Source organism: Abramis brama, assembly GCF_963993115.1.
Source record: "Abramis brama genome assembly, chromosome: 20".
In the NCBI taxonomy this organism is placed as follows: Eukaryota; Metazoa; Chordata; class Actinopteri; order Cypriniformes; family Leuciscidae; genus Abramis; species Abramis brama.
In genome coordinates, this window is record NC_139982.1 from 12,477,423 (window position 1) to 12,502,579 (window position 25,157).

Below are 25,157 nucleotides of genomic sequence, written 5' to 3' on the forward strand. Positions count from 1 at the left end.
AGTGTCCCCTAGCTAAATGCTAATGCTAGCACACACTATTTTGCAGCGGCCCCAGATAGCAACAAAATTAACCAACAAATAACCCTAACTCCGATTTTAATCTTTAATGCGAACTCTAACTTTACATCATCATACGCTACGACGGGCCGTTAAACGTGCTTTATATAGTTAACGTGTGGTTATTGAGTGAAAGAGGGGACATTATTTTGGCGCTCGGGCGGACTTGTGCTAGTTTGGCTAATGATTCTTACTCTTCATAAAGTTAACATATGAACCTGTGATAATATGTGGAATATTAATCGATGAAAAGTACCCATCCTGATTGATCACACGCTTATCGTAAGTATTTTCCCCATCTATTTAATAGAATATGTTTATCTAGCTAATCTTATCTGATGTATATGTTAGCTGGGCTACGTTAATCCAGTGGAATTCATGCATTAAATTAATATGTGAAAGAAATACACAACAAAAATGTGCCAGTACAAACTTTATTTGGTTTATTGTGATTTGATCGAGTAACAATAATTTGTATATTATTCTATTTTCACTTTGAGTCTTGTCAGTTGATAAATGTTCAGATATTTCGTGATGAGTTTAAATGTGAGTTAACGTTACACATTTGAATTGAACCCTGCATTGAAACTATCCCTGCTAATGTAAACGGTGTGCTGCTTATTAATATAAGGAGTATGTGTATTTACTGCATATTTTTTTTATATTGTATTTTTTTTATATTTTATATAAAATTCATATATGTAAATTAAAACCTCAGACCGCCTAATAAAATTGATGTGCATGGTGCGACCAAAGAAAAACAAACAAACAAACAGGACGATATGTCATGATAGAGAGCCCCTGTGGACCCTCATGTCTGTGTGTCAGGGTCAATAAAATATCAGATAATGAACTAACCTCAGGCAAGGTTAGTTCAGTTTGCAACGTAACATGGTGTGACTCCACAAAAATTGGTTAATTATACATTTTTTTAAAAATACCCTTTACCTTAAAAATATTATATTTAAAACATTTTGTTTGGGGAAAAAAATGGTTACGATGTATGCATTTATGTGTGTTTAAGGAAAATGTCTTCTTTTTTACTTACAACTAGGGCTATGTCTACAATAATACGGATACATCTGAAAACAGCAGGATCATTTTATTTAGCAAAATAACTCCCCATTCACTGATGTGTCAAGGTCTCACTCAGTCACCATTTATATGTTTGCTCTAAAACGATACTGCTCATGTTTTGCCGCCGGACAGCAAATGCGAGTACATTTTCTGTCATCTTTGCAGGACTGTTATACGAAGAGTGTACAAAGTAACATATTTTAGCAACTGTGTGAAAGTGAATAGCACATAACAGGCACAATACCGGTATAAACATGAATATCTATCGGTACAATATGCGTCTCATGACTACATATCCACTTTGGAGAGCGTTTTCAAAAAGCTTTGTTTTCGTTCTTGAAAATGCTATTTCAGTGTAGACGGAAGGCCAAAATGCAGAGAAAAAGATGCGTTTTCAAACGAAAACGTATAGGGTTCGAAATGAGGGGGGTCTGGAGGGGTCCCGGACCCTCCATAAGTCATTAGGGACCCCCCATAAGAATTTATTTTTGGATTTTGGGGGGTCCCCGACAAATATATTTTAACATTAAAAATTATTGTGAAAATTATAGGTCTTTAGTGACGTTTTATATTTATAACAGTAATTATTTTATTTCCTAGCGCGAGGCAGCAATCAGGGCAGCTATTAGCCGAGTGAGTTCCTATACAGCGTCACAGATTGTTGTTGTGGTGCTCCCGCAGACACGCACTGTAGCTGAACGCGGCAAAACGAGACCTCACAAAGAGTGAAATTCTGAATGAAAATCCTGTAAGTGCTTCGATTATGTCTATATCTCCATAATTGCTTATAGTAAAATATTAGGAGTTCGAGTTCCTATATCAAAAGTTGCATTAACTAGATACCCAGTGCAATGATTAGAAGAGTACGTTTGTCAACGTTTCTTGCTAGCTGTATGTGTATGAAGCCAAATGATCTGCCAGCTAACAGCAGACTATGGAAGCTTGTTTCCGCCACAGAGTGAAAAATAAAAAAGGTAACGTTAATTGCGACTTTTTAATCTCACAATTCTGACTTTTTATCTCAGAATTAGGCTACGTGATATAAAGTCGCAATTGCAGGTTATAAAGTCAGAATTGCGTGGTATAAAGTCGCAGTTGTGTGTTAATAAGTCAAAATTGCGTGTTATAAAGTCAAAGTTATGAGATATAAACTCGCAATTGCGAGGAATATAACTTTTGCGACTTTATATCTCGTAATTCTGACTTTATAATACGCAATTTGGAGATATAAAGTCAGAATTGCATGATATAAACTATTCTGAGGTAAAAAAAAAAAAATCTGTATTTTTTTCCCTTAGAATTGGACTTTATATCTCACAATTGTTAGTTTATATATATCATCTTTTATCAGAATTGTGAGAAAAAAGTCAGAATTCTGACTTTATAAGACGCAATTTTGACTTTATTTCACGCAATTCTGACTTTATAACACATAATTTCTGACATCCCAAGACCATTATCCCACCTTCAACATTGGTCCATATAATTTTGCCTACAGTAGGCTATAGTGTAGCAAGGTAGTCTTCAGAATTTTTAATAATTTAATAATTAAATTTTAGGGGACCCCCCAAGAGTCCTAAGTCATTTCGAACCCTGCGTATTAGGGTATGTTTACATGACAAGGATGTACTAAAAACAGAAGACAACGTTGTCAAAACGATCCCCGTTCACAAGGATCTGGAAAAATGATTAAAAAGGCTGCATAATGCATGCCAGGCCAGTAGTTGGCATTGTGACTTTCTCAAGAAACTCCCCGCGAACACATAATACGCATGTGCATGACATCACCGTTTTCACATATTCACGTTTTTTTTTTTGTTTACATGGAGAAGGTAAAGGCATCGTTTTCAAAAGTTTGCACTTTGAAACCTGTTTTCAAAAGCTTGTGTTTGTCACCGTTGTCATGTAAATAAATGGCCTAAACGCATAAAAAGTTTTCCGTTTTCAGTTTAAAATAGTGCCGTGTAAAACACACCCTTTATAGTGTGGACAAGGCATAATCTTTCTTTAAAACGGTACAGTGTAGTGTGTGTTGCATTGTTAAAATGAAAATACACCCTAGTTTATTCTATAATTTTTTTATATTAATTTAAATGAATCTATCTAGTCAAGTCAAGTCTCAAATCCTACCTAGGGTTTTGTTTATTTTCTTCTAATATGGTTTAAAAATAAGCAGATCTAGCAGCTTTTAAGGCCTTTCTGTACGCGATCGTGCTCTCTTTCCATGAAATACGGAAAAACTCTGTTTTCTTCCAGTTACACTCCATTTTTCTGGCTGCTCTCTTAAGGGCCTGAGTGGGCTCGTTGTACCACGGCGTTGGACTGTTTTCTTTAATCTTCTTTTTTTGTATTTCCTAATTCGGGGAACAGACACAGTCTCTATATGATGATATCTAGGTGAAAGAGTCTCTATAGCCCTATTCGGATGGGACTAGTTTTCCAAACGACGTTTGAGTTACAATTCTTATCAACCTACGTCTGTGATTTCATGTACGGATTCGGACGGGACTAACATCTCCGTGTTTATTACCGAGGTAGGAGTGTCTGTGTTTTACATGTGGGCATTGCAGAAGATCACATGTTCAGAATGTGTGGATTGCGTATGGTCATCTGTCTCCCAGAAGGTGCTGGTGCGCTCCTTCTTAGCACTTGATACAGTTGTCATGCTGTAAACTATATACAAGTACATTTCAGGAATATAACTTAAAAACTGCCATTGAACACAATTTATGAAATTTGATCAAATGTATTTTGAAATTAAGTACTTTTAAAATTAAGCACTTTGAAATATAAAGTAAAACTTCCTAACGTATTTAGTGTTTTGTAAACATTTTATAAAAATTGTAGTATAAAAAAACTAAACATACATTTATCATCATGATTTTATAGAACTGGGTTTTTATAATAAACAAATATTTATTATATTAAATAAATAAAAAGTTTTAACTTATATAATTTACACGTTATGTAATTAAGTGCAGAAATGAAAGTAATCTTACCTGAAACTGATATTACAGTAGCCAGTCTTAACAGTTTACATGATTTGGCTCTTCTTGTTGATTTCATTTTTTTATTTCTTCGCAGTGTACCGAACACATCTATATCCATTATCTGTGCGCAAAAAGCAGAAACTTGAATACCGGCGCGATAGCGAGAGATTGTATGGTAGTTCACATTGACCAAAACACACAAGAAAAGCGTTTTGGAAGAAAAAAAAATTCGGCAATCACAGACATTTGCATTCGGACGGGATTAGATTTCTCTGAGGACCGCCGAGTTTGACGAGAAACAGTAGGTCATTTGCTCTGGAATTTTTACAGAGGTTGTGTGAGAAAAAGACAGACATGGCAGATTCGGACAGGATTAAAATCTCAAAGTACGTCTGTGAAACAGAAATTTCTCTAACGTCCCCCTGTGAAACTAGTTCCGTCCGAATAGGGCTTATGTGATGGGATTTATCTGACCTTGGTGACATGAGACAGCTAGCAGACGGTCGGTTTAGCCAGTCTGTCTGCTTCCTGACCTGAGGCCCAAGTCATGTTTGAGCTCTAAGACTATGTGCCATATTACTAGAGAGAAGAGCAGCACCATCCCAGTAGGATGAATGCCATCTCTTTTCAACAGGTCAGGTCTGCCCCAAAAACCTTTCCAATTGTCTATGAATTCTATATTTTTTGTGGACACCACTTAGACAGCCAGCCATTGAGTGAGGACAGTCTACTAACTATCTCATCACTCCTGCGAACTGGAAAGGGGTCAGAGCAAATTACAGTGCCTGACATCGTACTTGCAAGTTCACACACCTCTTTAACGTTAATTTTAGTGATCTCCGACTGGTGAAGTTGAACATCATTAGTGCCGATGTGAATAATAATCTTAGAGAATTTATGATTAGCATTAGCCAGCACTTTTAAATTTGCTTTGATGTCAGGCACTCTGGCTCCCGGCAAACATGTGACTATGGTGGCTCTATTTTCACATTCCGTGTAATAGAATCACCAATAACTAGGGCACATTAAACAGAATTCTCAGTGGGTGTTTCACTGAGTGGGGAGAATCTATTTGTTATGGTAATCGGAACGGAAGAACGGTGTTTTGTCCCGCGACTACAGCGTCTCACGGTCACCAGGTTGCCCTGCTGCACAGGCTCTACAGCCGGAACCCAACAATGTACGGGGCTCGCTAAGCTAGTCGCATCCAAAGCCATATCTAAAGCCCTTGCATTCTTAACTATCCTCAATTAAATTTTGGATGCGTGTCTCTAGTTCTGAAATCTTCTCCGCCGGCCTGACTATCTCCCTGCATTTATCACTTGTAAAACCCTCAGTACTGACAGAGAAGGCTATGCTATACATGTGAAACGAAGTGCAAGTGACAATAACAGGAGAAGACATTACTCACCGTGTTTGTTGACTGATCCTACTTACCACAGTTGTTTGATAGACTTGTAAAAAGCACGAGCGTGCGCGAGAAAAAAAAAGATGGCAAACACAGATGGCAGGTTAACAAGCTAGCAAGATACTAGCGTGTTGTGCTAGCGATAATGATTTAGATAAAAGCTAGCTATGCCAGATTAATGTGATAGGCAATATGTCAGGGATAATGTACATCCAGCCGGTGGTTCTCTCAAAATAACCCCCGACAGGGTGATGAGGTTCGCGTTGGGGTCTTAATCAGCCTGAAGGGGGTTATTTTGAGAGAACCACCGGCTGGATGTACATTATCCCACTTATTACACAGGTACTTGCCACATAAGTAAATAATTAGACACAAAATATTGATCTGAGTTGAAATTTTTATTAGGTCTTTAAACGCTTCCATGGAGAACAATTGCTAGCGCTGAAATAAGAGAGAGCGAGTCCACGATACTGGATGGCATAATTAAATAACTGTACACAAAATATTGATTCGACTGAGTTTTAATACTTTATTAACTCACCAAATACAAAACTTCCACGAATAAAAAACGCTCCTAGCCAGGGTCCGAAATTAACACCCGCCAAGCGCCAAATGCGGGTAGATTTTCCGTTTGGCAAGTAAATCTCAAAAGGCTATCCGCCACACTGGCGGGTGAATGTTCATACCAAAATATGAAATATTCAGCACGCCCTTTTCAGCGCGCACGCACTCTTCTGCCTCTTAATGCTCTCATCTGTTGACGCCGCTGAGGAAAAAGGATATGTGAATCTCCCGCCACTGGAAGAAGCGGTCGCCACCCATTTGTGTCCTCCCACTGCTGGCAGTTGGAGAGCAAAGGCCGCGCACCCATCTAGCCGTGCAGAACGTCTTCAGCACTTGCGGATTGTGCATACTCCGCCGCTGGCCAGGCTGCTTCTGCTTTACACACCATGGCCGTTCTTTTCTCGAGAAAAGGAGTTTTCTCATAGTGTCTGCAACGCAATACTCGTTCCCTTATCTCTCAGGGAACCGAGGTTACGTAAGTAACCGAGTACGTTCTGCCTTCCCTTCCACATGAGTCAGGTAACAAAACTGACAAAAAATATTTTTATTTCACCCCAATGATAGTAATATTTCATATATTTCTCTCATTTTGATCAATATATAGATTTTTTTTTTATACATTTCAAATTTTGCTCTGGACAATTTTTTATGTTTGTATTCAACATAATACCTTATTATCTCAATTAAATGTACTGAAATTAATGTATATGTGACAAAAAAAGTCTGTTTATTATTTTGGCTGGTAAAAAATATGCTTGGCTGGTGGATTTTTTCATCTACCAGTCCCCGTGGCAGGTGAGCCAAAAAGTTAATTTCGGACCCTGCTCCTAGCAGGCGTAGCACTGCTGACTTCAGTGACCCGGATGAGCCTGCGTTTCTGTTTTCAGTGGCTGTTATCTGGGAAAAACTTACCGCTAGATGGTGCGATTCACCAATCAGAATCAAGTATTCCACAGAGCCGTGTAATAATAGACTATATCTAATATATGTTGATGAGTAAGTTACATTAGCAATATAAACAAAAAGGAAATATAGTAAATATAGATTCAAAATAGAAAGCTATACGGAGCTTACAGACGCAAACCAGCAGCAAGGCAGACGGGAGCAATCGATCAGCAGCAAGGCAGACAGACAGACATCTAAATTAATGACATTAGTTATAAGTCTATTTACTCTAAAATGTTTTGCAGTTTGTAATTGTGAAGGTTAAACAAGTATCTGTAAAATCAATCTAAATTAGAATGCTGTGTTTTCCCTCAATTTCTTAAGTCTTAGGTCATAAAGATCAAAGGCGGTAAAAGATTTTTATTTTTCTATGTATTTTTTTTAGAATGAGTTTTAATATCATGGTATCAAATGCGTGCATGTGAGAAGTGAATTGCTTTATGAAAATATGTCAGGAATGTTTCATTTTCCAAACCATTTTTTTCTATTAAGAAAGCTCACCTCTACCTCCTGTCAGAGGCTTGTTCTCACAACGTAAAGGCTACATACACCTGAAAGGCTAAATTCAGTTGCCAGTTCACCTTTAGTGCTTAAATCTGTTCTGTACACACAGTTTAGTAATCTAAGGTAATCTATAAATATAACATTATAATAATAATATATATGTTTCACAGAAAATTATTTGATGAATTACTGCATGGTTACCTGACATCCAGGCAGCCTATTACTATAAATCATTAGAAAGGTCTAAGGATTTATTATAAAATATTATATAAATAATTATAAAAGTCTGAGACAATCTGAGACAAAATCTGAATAATTTCTTAATTATTGTCAGGAGGTATGCAAAATCAAGAATGACTCTGTCTTAAATATGAAATATGAGCCTCTTATGCATCCAATGTGGGGGAAAAAATCTGCACACTGGAGAAAAACATATGGATTATCATATACATTTCTTTGGAGAGAAGGATTACTTTTCCTATTTTTAACCTTAAATAGGATGGAGTGAGCATTACTAAGCGCTTTACACATGTCTGTTTCATTCATACTGGAAGCCATTTATATGACAGGTCCACTTAATAGTTTTGCCCATGGCTCAGTTTACTGTATTTATAAGGTATAGCCTAATTCACCCAAAATTATGCATTATGCAATCATGCATAATGAATAAATTCATTTAAACATGTAAATTCAAAAACATCATTTAAATCACTGTCACATTTAGTTTTAGAAGCATGATTATTCAAAGCATTCTAGATGGTTTATTCTTATTTGTATTGAGCATTAATAGTGGGAGAGGCGGGACATAGCGAGCACTGTAAAAGTGTGCGGCTTGTCTGTGTAAAACCGGGGACACGCTTAGCCACTGTAAGGCCGATTATGAATGTAATTTGATACTTACGACTGATCATGCCCAAACACCAAGTCATAGACAGTTGCATTCAGTCGGTGTTCACAGTCGGTGTTTAAAATCTGCTCCAGTCATTGGAAACAGAAAACTTAGAATGTTTCAGCTAGTCGTTAATGCCGGGGACACACTTAACAACTAGCTGAAACATTCTAAGACTGAACTGAACACACTTACAGACTGTTTCCAAAGACTGGAGCAGATTTTAAACACCGACTGTGAACAACCGACTGAATGCAACTGTCGCTGACTCGGCACGTTTGGGCATGATCAGTCATAAGTATCAAATTACATTCATAATTGGCCTTACAGTCGTTAAGTGTGTCCCCGGCTTCAGTGTGTCCCGCGTGAGAGTATCATTACACCCCAAGTAACTATATTGTATGTAATTTGCAGGATTCATGCAACCGCTATCAATATGCTGGGTATTGAAATCACTTTTGAATGCGCGTTCGCTATTTACTTTCACTTTTGAATTTGTGATCACATGTACTCTGTGTATAGGTAGAGGTGGTACTGACCGAACATTTTACAATATACGATGTGTGTCAGTGATGTTAAGGATCTGTTGCGCACCAATTCATCCGACATCGTCCTGTCTGTCACCTCTCCTTATTATCTTCACGTAATAAGTGAAGTAAAATTAGATATGATATTATTTTTTCTGGGGGAATAAATCAAAATTAAGTGAGTTTTTGCTTAAAACAAGCAAAATTATCTGTCCATGGGGTAAGAAAAATAATCTTAATTCAAACAGAAACAAGACTATTTTTCTTAACCCATGGACAGATAATTTTGCTTGTTTTAAGCAAAAACTCACTTAATTTTGATTTATTTCCCCAGAAAACAAGACATAATCTTATGGCATTTTACTACTTTAGTAAATGCATCTTGATTTTAAGAATTTTTTTTGGACTGGAAATGACTAAAATACTAATAAGAAAAGCATTTTTTGCAGTGTGAAGTCTGATGCACTGTAATGTAACCGGCTGCCACAGCAAACCTAACCATGTCCCTTTAGGGGCTCCGTAGAATGCTTTACTCAGTTTCCTTGCCTTTCCGATTTTAGATTTAGGCTTCTGGCACAACCCCAGTTACCACAGTGTCAATCATCACAATTTCGGGAGTGAATCCTGTTCCATACACACACGGAACGATAATTTAGAGGATTCACGCCCATATTCAAATGAGGTTGAGACTCCTAAACTTAACAGTCTATATGTGGCCAAAATGACTTTAAAATAAAGGATGTTTTGTAGATATTATGTACAGCCAAACTTGACATCTGAAGGCTCACCTCATTTATGGTGAGTGGAGATGGAGTTGCTAAATAGATTTAGTTAGTGTATGTTTTATTTTATTAGTTAATGTGTTTGTGGGTACATTTACAAATTAAGTTGGTGGTTGGAAGCAGTTGGATTCAGAATGTTGGAAAACATAACTATCACTGTCACACTGACCCAACAAACACAAGCAGAGTGAACACACTGACCCAACAAACACAAGCAGACTGAACACACTGACCCAACAAACACAAGCAGACTGAACACACTGACCCAACAAACACAAGCAGACTGAACACACTGACCCAACAAACACAAGCAGACTGAACACACTGACCCAACAAACACAAGCAGAGTGAACACACTGACCCAACAAAACCGAACAACTGTTTGAGGGAGTTTGTTGTGGCAGTGTTAATTGGCCCCTATATAGTAAAGAGCGCTGTGAAAATGTTTCTTATTTGATTTGTTTTTTCAACATTACAGAAGTGCTTCAGACGCAGCTGTCACATCTGAAAACCCTTTCTGTATTTAGAGAATGACTGTTTGCTTCGGGCTGGGGAATGAACCAGGAACCCTGGTGGCTGGATCTGGGTAAGAACTGTCATTTCACTCTTTTAAGGGGTCATGCTTCATAATTTATAATCCATGATTTAAAGAAATTGGTCATTGTCTGCTCTGTTTTGCCCTTCTGTTTTAAACACTTATTTTTAGGGTCATATTTCCTTTAAATGCCCTCTGCTATGCTTGCGTAACAGCTTAGGAAATATTAAACTAGCTTTAACAGATAAAGCAGTATAATTATAATGGTTACTCATCCTTGTGTGGTCTGACATTACTTTTGGGTCCAATATACTGGTCACTATTATTGCAACTGTATGTGATTTATTACAGTACGATAACTCTCAGAAAATATCACGGTTTCACAGCATTACACGGTTATTATTATTATCATTCACAATAACCCTTAAATTAATGAAAACAGAAGGGCTTTTATACCGCTGCAAAAAACTTTTCCCCCATAAAATATGTGGAAAATGTGAAAATAATGATAAGAATGTATACACTTGCAAAATAAATGCAGTTTTCTGTGCCCTCGCTCACACAATCAGAGCCGTCTCTAACAGCTTGCAAGTACCGAATTGAGTTATTATAAAACGGATAGGTTAATTATAATTGGTTGAGCCACGTTCTAAGCCGTTGTAAATTAATCACAAGCATACACACCATTACATTAGTAAAGCAACCTTTCCGCTTCTGAAGAACTATACTGCTTGGCGGAAGAATTATATTTTTTATCAACAGCATTAGGCTATATTTTATTTTATTTTATGAAAACTTGCCAGGTATGTGAAATAACCTTTTTCAACTTTAATTGTAAGGATTAATCTGTTTTTTGTTTGTTTGTTTTTATAGAGTATTCCAGTGTTATTTTATATTTGATTTATTTATTCATTTTCTGTAGTATTTCTGTACCTGAAAAACTTACAGCACTGTTTATTTCATTTGTTTCTTTATTCTCTTGTATTTATATGTGCTATTGCTTGTAATTAGCTCATATTTTATTTATAGTTCATATTTTTATAAATTCAATTCAAAGTTTGAAATCAAGCTTTCTTGTACTGTGTGTAATGAGTTCTGGATGAGTTCTTTGATATGTCCCATCCCAACTTCATGTTTCAATCAGAAATGCATAAACACGTAGATGAAAACTGCGCCCATCAAGCCAATCCACAGGACTTGGAAGAACAGATTGTTAACAATCCACATTTCCTGTTTTCCCTTTTACTGTCAAAATTGATTTGTGCTTCAGGCCAGTTGTACACTGCTGAATTTTGTGTTGTGCTTTAGGTATCAAATGGTCTGAAGAAGCCATGGGAAGCTGTTTTAGCTGTCCAGATAAAGAATCAATCCCTGACAATCACCAGAGTAAATTTAAGGTCAGTATCTTTCAGCATACTTGCATTACATTACAATGATTCTGTTTGTGGTGGGTTGGCTTTGTTTGCTGAGTCCATTTGGTTGTGTTGAGTTTGGTTTGGTTGGGTGTGTTCAGGTGGTGAATGTGGATGATGACGGGAATGAGCTGGGAGCAGGAATCATGGAGCTGACGGAGGATGAGTTGGTCCTACGCACACGGAAATGTGATGCTGTCAAGTGGCCTTACCTGTGCCTGCGTCGCTATGGCTACGATTCAAATCTCTTCTCATTTGAGAGTGGCCGTCGTTGTCAGACAGGTCAAGGTAAAGCTAAAATCTCCCATACCATACACTCTGGCACATCATACTTAAATATAATTACAAGTTTTTAAGAAATATATATTGTGAGACTTGGAAATAATTGGTACAGACGTTTCAGCCATTTGAAGGCATCCAAATTGAGGTCTGATCACCAGCTCTTTGCACAGTTTATTAATATACGACTGTTAACATTTGAACCCATGCTTTCAAAAGGATGAGCTTGAGAGCGTTTGCATGCTTGATCAGGTAAGTCCGACTTGATGTGCTCCCAACATTTAGATTCAACACTGCAGCCTCTTGCAGGATTAGCAAATGTTGGCTTTCCTGATAAGTATCAGAATAATGCTACATGTTTTGTGTTGTGTTTGTTTGTCCATCATAAGGTGTATTAGAGCTGCACGATTCTGGATACATTTTTTTGTTTCAAACATAGATCATGAATCTCCCACGATTCTGAACAAACAACTAAACAAAATAACCAGGGATGTGATTCTTTCGGATTAATCCGGAATTCTGGTTATATCAGGCTAAAATCATGACCCACGTGAATCATGCAGATCAGTAATAAAAAAAAATGGAGGGGGGAGGGTGGGTAGAAACCCAAGTGTGCACTGGTGGTCAGATGCTGGTCAACATCACAAGACTGTGACCGGTGAGTAAAATTATGGTTTGTACGGTCATGAAAAACCTGGAATGGTTTTGGAAAAATAAATAAACCCAGAAAGTTGTGGAAAAGTCATGGACATTTATTTAAAAAAAATTATAAAATAAAATATATTTAAGTGATAATATTGTTTAAACAATCTACAATACTTCACGTTCGTTCGTTCGATCCATCCGACTGCGGCATTTCCATCAAATTTCGTTTTGCAGCGTTGAGCATTATAACCAATCGACACATTTCCGTTGAGTTAGTCATCGCTGAAACGAAAAGTTTTGTTCAGTGCGCGTTCCTTCTGATTGAATCCTGACTGAAACTCGCAGATTCTCCCATCATAAACAACAAAGTGCAGATTCGATGTAAGAGATTCATGTTGCAGTGTCGTCAGTTTCTGTGATTTTAATGGGAGTTTTGTGAGAACTCGTGCTTGACCCAAGTTATGGACAGCAATCACTCCTGGCACTGCCTATCTATTGCAGGAGTTCATGCTTATCATGCTGATAAGATTATGTGTAGTCTTCATTTTCTAATGTGTAAAAAGCATTAATATAATTCATAAATTGTTTATATATATATATATATATATATATATATATATATATATATATATATATATATATATATATATATATATATATATATATATATTTGTAACAGAAATAATGATAATGTGTGGTTGAAAAGAATGTGTTTTTTTTATACCATACCTATATAAGTTACTGCTCTCTCTTGGTCAGTGGCAGCGCCAATTCAAATTTGAATGTTCCAGTGTGATTTTGTCAAAAGTTTAATAGACATAGGTTAATTGTTGTCATTTATAAATGAGATTGCCTGGGTGTTTGAATCGAGATTGCGATCTTTTAGCGATTAATCGTGCAGCTCTAAGGTGTATGTATTAGAATATTGTTTTATTATGCCACCATTTATGCAACAGTTAGTGTCCACTTTTGGTCTTTTTTTAGTAATCTGTTACAGCAGCACAGCAAGTGTTTTTAACCGTTTGTGTTCACAATCTGCAGGGATATTTGCCTTCAAGTGTTCACGTGCTGAAGAGATTTTCAACATGCTGCAGGACATCATGCATAATAACAGCATCAGCGTAGTAGAGGAGCCGGTGTTTGAGCCCACCCTCACACAAGCTGAACCAGACCTTCCTCTCACACCACACACACCAACCAGTATGTCTGCACTTCATTCATTCATCAACATTTAATCAGAGCTCTGAACAGAAACATGTGACTTTGTACAGCTCCACCACCTGACCTAAGTTCTATAAAACACTCAAAACAGGTTCTCCAGACTTGGGTTTGGATGTTAAACTAAATACTAGACCTGCACGATTCTGGATAAATTGACAGTCACAATTCTTTAGTTTAAAATAGAGATCACGATTCTAAACATACAAAACAAAATAACGTAGTTATTTTACATAGTTAGCGTAGAGGTTTTAACAAAATGTTAATTGCTGCTGTCTGTTTAAAAAATATTTAATTAAATCGAATTCATTAGTTATTTATTTTTTAAATCGGTTTGATTGATTCAACGACTCACTCATAAAGACTTCACTTGTTTCATTACTGAATGAATCGGTGTTTTTGAACAAATCTTTTGAATGAATGATTCAATGACAAATCATTTTTCAAATACAAGCCACCTTCTGGCATAACGATGTAATTAATGATACAATCTTTATTTTAAGTGTTATGTTGCTTTCAAAAGGTGATTTACTCTATTTTGATAACTACCATAGACATTAGTGTTTATATTCAAACTATAAACCTTTATACCAGTACTTAATAATTAGAATTATTGTAAGACAGAAATAATGATACTCTGTGATTGAAAAGACTGTTTGTGAAACTATTTCATATCTGTACATGTCAAAAGGTTTAATAGATATCTAGCTGAATCGTTGTCATTTAGAATCAAGATCGTATGGGTATTTGAGTCAAGATCTCAATCTTTAAACAATTAATGTACAGCTCTATTAAATACAGAAAAATCTTTTCAAAATATTGCCAAGATCTTGAAGAGTAGCAATAGTTATTTTAGGAGCTGGTCTTTACTTAGAAGTATTTTTAAGACCGTTAAGATTTCTGCATTGTGACATTCCAACTCTCATTATCGTAATGTAAAAATAAATTTCATTACAGCAACAAAAAAATATTTAAATTGTAAAGTACTGTATATCATAGTATTTTTATGTATTGTTTAATTTATAATTATTTGCATAGATACAAAAATATTGTAATGCAGGAATGAAAGATGATCAGCTGATTAGTAGAGCCCTGTTCACGCCTAGTATTAAGATGCGTTTTGATTGATCGGATCACAAATGGATGACACTAAATACAGGTGTAAATGGGGTTTACAACGTTTTGAGCTAGTTCACTTTCCACCACTTCCAGAGGTAGACGAAAACACATTCAACCGGATTGCTCCAAGTGTTCGGAAACCGCCTGCTTAATGCGTAAACATAATGGGAAGCAGCTAGCCAGACTGGATTTAAACTGTCGGCTGGAGTTCCAAGTTTGGTTTGAAGACGTACCAAGCACAATGTTCTCTCAGCAGCATTCGGCGTGAATTTGCTGCTATCAGAGGAGAAACGAAAGCTGCTGCTCTTGTTTTTCCGTCGTCTCCATGTGCGTTCATATGTAAAAAAAAATCCATTAAATCGAAAGATCTGAAAAAAAAAAAAAAAAACATACATTTACCCGCCCATAGACCCTCCCTTCGAAGAAATCAGGACAGAAGTGGTTGAAAGTGGACAAAAGAGACGGATTAAAACTCCAGGTGTAAACAGGAATGTGTCTCCCTCGTCCACTTGTGATCTGATCGACCAAAACGCATATTAATACCAGGTGTAAAAACAGGGCCTGTGATCTGAGCTGGGTGTGTCCAATAAGGGAAAAATCCAAAATGTACAGTGCTGGAAGGCTCCAGGAACTAAACAGTTTGAAAACTTTTGCATTATGGTGATGACAAATGAGCATATTTTCCACCCAAATTCTAAAGAAATTGTCAGTCATGGGTCTTACAGAATTTAGTTTGTAATTCCATTTTAAATGAATCTATTATTCCAATTTAGTTTAGTTTTCCTTCACTAATTGTGAGTTTTGATTTAGTTTAGTGTAGTTCAAAAAACACATTTATTTTTGAACACTGAATGCATTTTACCTAATTTGACTTTTACCTAATTAATAAATATCAAATCAGTTGAAATGAGTTCAGTGTTGATTCATTTCAGTTCAATACCTGTGTAAAGTACATCAATTATGAAATGAGTTCAATTCAGCTATAAAGCAGCTCTGCAGAAATCAGTGGTGTCATCATCCAGCTAAGTTGAGTTCTCATCCAATGGTGTCAATGCTGTCAAATCAGTAATATTACTGAATATTAAGTGTCCTCAACTAATAAGTGTCTCGTCAACTAATGTTTAGTGGACCAGGGGGCAGCCCTACTTAAATTATCAACCACTACACTATACGTCATATTATAATTATAATCACAGTATAACCCCAACTCATGAATAAGCCTTTTCACTCTGACCAAGGAACTCTCTTCTTTATGAAACTCATAGGCGTGTGTTGCCCTGCTGTCAGACCTCCTAAAACATCTGTTGATGTTGCTTTATCAGAACCATCTATAGTGTTAGTGATATCATGTCTAATAAACCTTTATTTTAGGTTGTTTTTTTTTTTCAATTTATTTTCAGTTTTAGTTGATGCTGAATGTTGCAGATGTATTTAGAGACTTTAGCATTATGTATGTGTATAAAAGTTTACTGATGACTTTCAGTGGTGTGAGTGGAAGTCAATGAACTGCACTGCAAATAAGATCTGGTTACTTGTACAGTGAGGAAAATAAGTATTTGAACACCCTGCTATTTTGCAAGTTCTCCCACTTGGAAATCATGGAGGGGTCTGAAATTGTCATCGTAGGTGCATGTCCACTGTGAGAGACATAATCTAAAAAAAAAAAATCCAGAAATCACAATGTATGATTTTTTAACTATTTATTTGTATGATACAGCTGCAAATAAGTATTTGAACACCTGAGAAAATCAATGTTAATATTTGGTACAGTAGCCTTTGTTTGCAATTACAGAGGTCAAACGTTTCCTGTAGTTTTTCACCAGGTTTGCACACACTGCAGGAGGGATTTTGGCCCACTTCTCCACACAGATCTTCTCTAGATCAGTCAGGTTTCTGGTTTAGGTCTGGAGACTGGCTAGGCCACGGCAGAACCTTGATATGCTTCTTACAGAGCCACTCCTTGGTTATCCTGGCTGTGTGCTTCGGGTCATTGTCATGTTGGAAGACCCAGCCTCGACCCATCTTCAATGCTCTAACTGAGGGAAGGAGGTTGTTCCCCAAAATCTCGCAATACATGGCCCCGGTCATCCTCTCCTTAATACAGTACAGTCGCCCTGTCCCATGTGCAGAAAAACACCCCCAAAGCATGATGCTACCACCCCCATGCTTCACAGTAGGGATGGTGTTCTTGGGATGGTACTCATCATTCTTCTTCCTCCAAACACGTTTAGTGGAATTATGACCAAAAAGTTCTATTTTGGTCTCATCTGACCACATGACTTTCTCCCATGACTCCTCTGGATCATCCAAATGGTCATTGGCAAACTTAAGACGGGCCTTGACATGTGCTGGTTTAAGCAGGGGAACCTTCCGTGCCATGCATGATTTCAAACCATGACGTCTTAGTGTATTACCAACAGTAACCTTGGAAACGGTGGTCCCAGCTCTTTTCAGGTCATTGACCAGCTCCTCCCGTGTAGTTCTGGGCTGATTTCTCACCTTTCTTAGGATCATTGAGACCCCACGAGGTGAGATCTTGCATGGAGCCCCAGTCCGAGGGAGATTGACAGTCATGTTTATCTTCTTCCATTTTCTAATGATTGCTCCAACAGTGGACCTTTTTTCACCAAGCTGTTTGGCAATTTCCCCGTAGCCCTTTCCAGCCTTGTGGAGGTGTACAATTTTGTCTCTAGTGTCTTTGGACAGCTCTTTGGTCTTGGCCATGTTAGTAGTTGGATTCTTACTGATTGTATGGGGTGGACAGGTGTCTTTATACAGCTAACGACCTCAAACAGGTGCATCTAATTTAGGATAATAAATGGAGTGGAGGTGGACATTTTAAAGGCAGACTAACAGGTCTTTGAGGGTCAGAATTCTAGCTGATATACAGGTGTTCAAATACTTATTTGCAGCTGTATCATACAAATAAATAGTTAAAAAATCATACATTGTGATTTCTGGATTTTTTTTTTTAGATTATGTCACAGTGGACATGCACCTACGATGACAATTTCAGACCCCTCCATGATTTCCAAGTGGGAGAACTTGCAAAATAGCAGGGTGTTCAAATTCTTATTTTCCTCACTGTATGTCAAATGCAGTGTTTAATTGTAAGTAGAATCATATACAAAAATGTAAATAAATGTATATAGATAATACCTTATTTATTTTTTGCTTGTTTGTTTGATTGTTTGCTTTAGCTCCTGGCATCATTCTCCCCACCTTACCAAATGGCAGCTTACGGTATCCCTCATTGGGCGATGCGTCTTCTCACCCCTCTAGTCGGCATCCATCTGTGGGGAGCACATGCCTTCCCTCACTGGGCGAGGAGTCCACACACCCTCTCTTAGCTGCGGAAGAGGCTGTAAGGGTAGGTGTAAATGGAATATCTAGAGGCAGCAGATTATTTTTCATCAGTAACTTGGAAAATTTAATTATGTAATTAATGTAATTTAATTAATGTTTTTTAATGAATAATGTGTTATTTCCTTTTGCCTTTTTAAGACCTAACCAGTCTCAGACCCTATTCACAATGACAGTGATTTAAAGGGGATAGTTCACCCAAAAAAAATTAAATTCTGTCATTAATTACTCACCCTCATGTCGTTCCAAACCCGTAAGACCTTCGGAACACAAATTAAGATATTTTTGATAAAATCCGATGGCTCAGGGGGGGCTCCATTGACAGCTATTTAATTAACACTTAGAAGGTCCAGAAAGTTAGGAAAGACATAAAGACATAAAAATATTCCATGTGACTGCAGTGGTTCAACCTTAATTTTATAAAGCGAGGAGAAAAAAACAAAATAACAACTTTATTCAACAATTTCTTCTCTTCCGGATCAGTCTCACACGTTCACGAGAGCAGCACAACGCATGCGAAACGCCAATGGTCGAGTCCAGTCCAGACACGGTGTAATTATTTAAGCTTAATCCACCAAGTATATATCACTAACAAAGCCTAGCAACTAGCTTGGGACATGCTAAGCAGATAGCTTAGGACATGTTAACAGCGTACTAAAACATGCTAGCAAAATGCAAAATAATGTTAATTCATTCTAGCAACATAATAAAACATATCAGCAATTTGTTAAAACATGTTAGCAACATGCTAAATCATGTTAGCAATGTGTTAAAACGTTACCAGCTTGTTAATTTGTTAGCAAAATGCTAAAACAATCAAGCTGCATGTTAAATCACGTTATCAGTGTGTTGAAACATGTTAACATTCTGATTCATGCTAGCAAAGAATCAGCAATGAATTCATCCTAGCAACATGTTAAATCATGTTAGCAATGTGCTAAAACATGTTAGGAGTGTGCTTATTTATGAAACATGCTAACAACAAATGTTAATTCGTTAACAATGTGCTAAAACATGCTAGCAACATGCTAATTCATGCTAGTAACCTGTTAAAGTGCTTGCAACATGCTTATTCACACCAGCAGTGAATTAAAAATGCAACAAACATGTTAGCTAAATATAAAATAATGCTAGACACATGCTAACAACATGATAAATCATGCTAGGAGGCATTTAGAAATTTCAGACAAGGCTTTGTCAAGCCAATATAAAAGTTTTGTCCCAACCAACTTTTCTTTCGAGTTCCTACTATTCTGCCATGGTGTGACTTGTGAACGCCCCCTTACATTTGCACCTTACATTTAAGTACTTTCATGCACCACTTGCTAATTTTACAATACATTTTTTTTTTATATAATTGTAGTCTATTCAGGGTTTGAAAAAATGGTCTTAGGTGGTGGTAAACGAACATGGTCATCCCCCCACACAATACAAAGTGCCCTACCCATGTGAACGGCGAGCCCAGTAATGACAATAAATCCAAAATAAATGCAAAGTTTGTTATATTAACTCATATCATCCTATTCAGGAATTAAAAGATAATCATTATCAGGACAGATCATAAAACAAATGTAACTGATTTGAAAAGTGAACAAGAAAGTGGTAGTGTCCCCAATTAAGGATTTACAGTCGAATCAGAATTGTCAAGTCTTGCCTATAGTCAACTAATACTCGAATCGTGTGTGTGTGAGGGGGGGAGGGACGGGGCTTTAACATTTTACGAACATCACACAAAGATATAGAAGAAAATGTATAAAAACATTTTGGATCCATAAAACTAAGAAATAACATAGATAACTGCAGACAGGATTTGCATTTCACATGTCGACAAATCAAATTAAATCGGCTAAATTGCCTGTGTACAGCGCAACATCGATGCACCGAAAAACAATCAAAAATTAATTACAACAGAATATTCCTTTATAATAAATAAAAATAAAAAACGAAATAAGTCAGAATCAAGTCACAAGGTGCAGAACAAATGTCTGCAAAATGCCTGAAGTGCAGGGGAACATCTATTCAAAACACAAGCCACAAAAAGTTAAATTAGATAACTCTGAGTGATCAATAAATAAAATAAGAATAAAGAAATTATTAAAAATAACGAAAGTATAGGCAGAATTGTTAGCTTTCTTTTTAACTGCAGAGACAAACGCTAACCTGGAGTGGCAGTCTTTTTTTTTTTTTTTTAATTATCACTCAGCGTCTGTGATTTCATGTACCGATTCGGATGGGAATAACATCTCCGTTTTTATTACAGAGGTGGGAGTGTGTTTTCTAGATGTGGCTGTTACAGAAGGTCATGTGCTGTGCTTGCGTGCATTATGACATATGTCTTTTAATTTATTATTATAATTTAAATTGATTATATAAACCTTATTTGAGTAAAATTTTAGTTTATAGAAGTGGCTGTTTATAATTAACCCACGTAAGTGAGCAGCGAAATCTAGACAAGCATCTTATTCTTACCTGACACTGATATTAAAATGGATAGTCTTCGCAGTTTATTTTTTGCGATTTGGCTCTATTTATTCATTTTATTTTTTGTCGTGGAATATTATCCATTTTAAAATGAAATGAAAGCATGCTGATGATTGGTTTGCAAATGGTAGCTCAGGTAGGTCAAAAAACACACGAGGGGAAGCGTTAGGATAATACAACATTAGCATTCGTACAGGATAAGCATTACCTGAGGTAATTTTTCAGGACCTTTTTACAGAAGGCAAAAGTCGCTGTAATCTTTACTGACATTGTCCGTAATGATTACTGAGATAGAGATACATTCGGACGGGACTAAAATCACTGAGATGCTCTGGTAATAATTACTTTACCCCACCTCTCCATGTAAAACTAATCCCGTCCGAACAGGGCTATAAACACATCTGATTGGACATTGCGTTCACACGCTCAACAGATATGTCTGTGATTGCCTACATTTCTTCAATTGCATCAAAAGCACGTTGTTAATGGAAAACTTTGGCGTTCTTCACAGAACGTTTACACAAACACTCACAGGAGCAATTTAAAGCAGCCGGTTATCAGCGGGTACCAGTACTGCAGTACGGCAGAGGTCGTCACATAGGGCACATTGCGATCTGGTCACCCGATTATCATCAAATTTAACAATATTCCATTGGACATTGAATATCTTGTTTCTTTTCCTAAATCTTTACTCACGTCTCACCCATTTTCACAGGGGATTATAAACGTTTCTTCCTTTGGTTCGCTTTTAATTTGTCCTACAGCGGGGGGTCCTCTACTTTACCATAGTAAAACTGCGAATATAATAGGCTTGATACTATTTAACACAGTTTGTGCTTGTTATTATGGTAAAGTGCATCAAGTTTATTTGTATAGTAAGCTATAGCGCATTTCACACACGCTTGGGATTTTAGTTTCTCTTTCTCTGGCAGCACAAAATCAAACAGCCTAAATGTCTTGACACTGCGGAAGATAACATTTGCTCTTCAGACCTTTTTACAACAAGTGTCAGTTAGGAGAAAACATGAAGATATTAGAAAAGAGAATGACTGTCTCTTTCCTGCTCGTGTCCCACATCCCTCTCAAAGCACAGATCGGTAGGCTATATGGCGCATCTTTGTCGGGAAATATAAAACGTTTATAATAATATTTAAAAAATATTGAAATAATATGTAACTTTAGTTTTACAGGCTGTAGTTGGTCCATTACCACCGTGGTGGAAAACAACTGCCACAGTCACAGCCCTATAGTCACATTAGATGAGCAAATACATATTTGGCAGGACAAAGATTCATTTTGGCAGCCACCAAAATATTTTCAATGAAGAAAAAACCCTGCTATTCTTCTAGTACTTCATTAATGATGTATGACATAACACTACAGTTTGCATGTTTGTTCCGATTCCTATTGTAATTGTTATGATCATGTTTCATAAATATTAAAATGGAACACAGTTGTCAAATTAAAAACAAGTTTTTAAGTGTTGATCTAAATGCATTATATCAGTGGTTTTCAATGCTGGTCTTGGGGATCCACTGCTCTGCACATTTTGTATGTCTCTTGATACAATAGTTCAGTTCTTGGAGCTCTCTTCTAATGAGCTGATGATCTGATTCAGGTGCGTTAATGAAGAGAGACAGAATATGTTCAGAGCGGTGAGTCCCCAGGACCAGGATTGAAAACCACTGCATTGTACTGTAAATACCATTCTTTTAAGCTACACCTATTTGGTGGAGTGTTTTTAAGGAATTAAGCTGCCATCCCAGTTGGAAGGAGTTAAAACGAAAGTAGTATAATTATTGGTTAACGACCACAACAAGCTGTTGGTTATTCTTATTAAAGATGCAATCGTCACTAAAGCATGTCTTCTGTTACGTCTCCTCAGGGACACACCTATGTGAACACCACTGGTCTTTTGGAGCAGCACAGCCCAAGTGTGTCCGATGTTCCTGCAGTGCTGAATGTCCCGTTCCCTGATGGAGAGGAACCCTTCGCTCAAGAGGCTCCTGATCCTGGCCCTCGAGTGCAGTTGGAGCCTGAAGGTGCTCGCTTCGTGCTGGGCCCGACTCCTGTGCAGAGACAGAGGCAGAAAGAGGCACATTTGTCAGGACATCAGTGTGCTGGAGCAGAGGCAGTGGCGAGGAGCTCAAACCAGAACTCAAATGGGAATGTTATTTCACACCCTAAAAACACAAGCAGCACAGATGTGATTGACAGCGGTAGATCTGAGGAAATCTCTCCTGAAGTCTCAATCATTCCTGAGAACTTTAATGGTTCCGCCGTAGCTCTCTCTCGCCGTCGGACTCGGCCGCCCCCTCCTCTCACTCCTGAGGCCAACATCAACAACTCAGCCCAGCGGAGAACCGCTTTACTGGACTACGAGAACCTCCCAGCCTTGCCTCCTTTACGAGAACACCCAAAGGGCGGCTCGGAAGATGAGGACGGGGAAGAGGTTTGCTCGTCAACCATCAACGGTTTCCACAACCACCGGCAGTACAGCCCTGACCCCACTCACTACTACATCAACACAGAGAACGTGACCGCCCCCCTCAGCGCTCACAAGCTGGAGTCGGCCCGCTGGCGGGACCGCTCGACCCCGACCTTCTTTAGCTTCGACTTCCGCCGCCCCTGTTTAGAGTCCCACAGACTGAACTACATCGAGGTGGAGACTGAGACGGAGAACTCGAGCAACCCTCAGACTCCGAAGACGCCCACGTCCCCCCTGCCCCAGACGCCCACCCGCAGGACAGAGCTGTATGCGGTCATTGACGTGGAGCGCACGGCTGCCATGTCGAGCCTGCAGAAAGCACTGCCCCGTTACGATGGGACCTCCAGGAAAACGCGCCATAACAGTGTTGATCTGCCCATGTGACCTATCCCTGGGACTGCTGGAAGACACTCCTGTTTGTTTCTAAAACTTTCCCAATTTATTCCAAAGGCAGGTGGACTTAATATCACAAATGTTGTATTGTTTGTAACACTTGTAGGGATTTCATGTAGTTAAAAGAGTGTCACTCTGTCTCATGTTGGCTTGAGAAAATTAACAGAGGAGCTCGCCATATACCTTCATTTTATTCCTATGGTAATATACTACTACTTTTCTTACACTCGTTTTTCAGTGCCTGTTTATTTTGTTTTATTATGTTAATAACAAGGTTGGACAACATTCCACAGGTCCATTCCATACGGTACAAATCAGTATTACTGATCATATGTTTGTTTTTTCCTTTATTTACCCTTTATAAAGTGACTAAGATGTTTTAAAATCTGTATCTAAAGATAACTTCACACACTACATTTTGAATTTTTGGCTTCGTATAGTAGATTTCAATACTTGGCACAATAAAAGTCTATTTTGTTTGATTGAGGTTTTTAGTTTGAAGCTGTACTACACTAATATAATACATGCACTGTGGCCCCTTACACCTGCCATAAACATGCCTTTCATATCCAGATATTATCTGCTTACTGTTTTGCTGAATTGCATTTCTGTGTCTTTAGTGTGATCAGATGGAGATCCTATTATAATTATCCATGAAAAATTGAAAACATCACTTACATACTATCAAAAGAAGTGTAATTTCATCAAATTTTACATTGACAAAATTCTAAATGTTTTTTCTGATTTTGAAAAGGGTACTTTTAGAAGAAACTGACTCTGCTATTTTGAGCTAATTGAGTTCATACTCAATTCAATTTCAATTGACACAATGGAGAAAAAACCTTGTGAGGAACCAGACTCAGTCGGGGGGGCCACCTCTCCTCTGGGCAACAAACGAACAGTGTATGATTATGATTCAGGCAGCATTACAGGTCAGAATATGTAGCATATGTATAGTGTATATAGGATATCCAGCCAATAATGTATTACAGTAATCTAGTCTTGAAGCCATGAGTGTATGAACTTTTCTTTTTCAGTAACAGACAGCATGCTTCATAACTCAGCAGTATTATTTTTAAGTAAAAAAACTTAACTTAAACTTGTCTCTTTAAGTAGAGACACCAGCCACCATAGTCACATTTGCCGGGAGCCAGAGCGCCTGACATAAAAGAAAATGTAAAAGTGCTGGCTAATGCTAATCGTAAATTCTCTACGATTATTATTCACGTCGGCACTGATGATGTTTGACTTCGCCAGTCGGAGATCACTAAAATTAACGTTAAAGAGGTGTGTGAACTTGCAAGTACGATGTCAAGCACTGTAATTTGCTCTGGCCCCCTTCCTGTTCCAGGAGTGAGGAGATACTTAGTAGATTGTCCTCACTCAATGGGTGGCTGTCTAAGTGGTGTCCACAAAATAATATAGAATTCATAGACAATTGGAAAAGAGATGGTGTTCATCCCTCCTGGGATGGTGCTGCT

The 25,157-nt window shown here is 37.6% G+C and overlaps 1 protein-coding gene across 2 annotated transcripts; it reads left to right on the top strand.

Moving 5' to 3' along the window:
• On the top strand, nt 1–24,158 carry frs2b (fibroblast growth factor receptor substrate 2b). Of its 2 annotated transcripts, none has more exons than XM_084094771.1 (7): nt 1–339; nt 10,222–10,329; nt 11,587–11,675; nt 11,792–11,978; nt 13,656–13,814; nt 18,152–18,321; nt 22,681–24,158. In XM_084094771.1, exons 2-7 carry the CDS (start codon nt 10,299–10,301, stop codon nt 23,665–23,667), a joined length of 1,623 nt encoding a protein of 540 aa, XP_083950897.1. In that variant the 5' UTR covers nt 1–339; nt 10,222–10,298; the 3' UTR covers nt 23,668–24,158. The 2 variants fall into 2 exon arrangements, with proteins under 2 accessions (XP_083950897.1, XP_083950898.1); XM_084094772.1 differs by having other exon boundaries at nt 10,271–10,329.
• The last annotated feature ends 999 nt before the right edge of the window (nt 24,159–25,157 follow it).

Coding starts and splice junctions, on each gene's coding strand:
- frs2b (XM_084094771.1), top strand. CDS start 10,299: ATGAACCAGGAACCCTGGTGGCTGGATCTGG. Junction 10,330..11,586: donor ACCCTGGTGGCTGGATCTGG/GTAAGAACTGTC, acceptor GTTGTGCTTTAG/GTATCAAATGGTCTGAAGAA. Junction 13,815..18,151: donor CACACCACACACACCAACCA/GTATGTCTGCAC, acceptor TGTTTGCTTTAG/CTCCTGGCATCATTCTCCCC.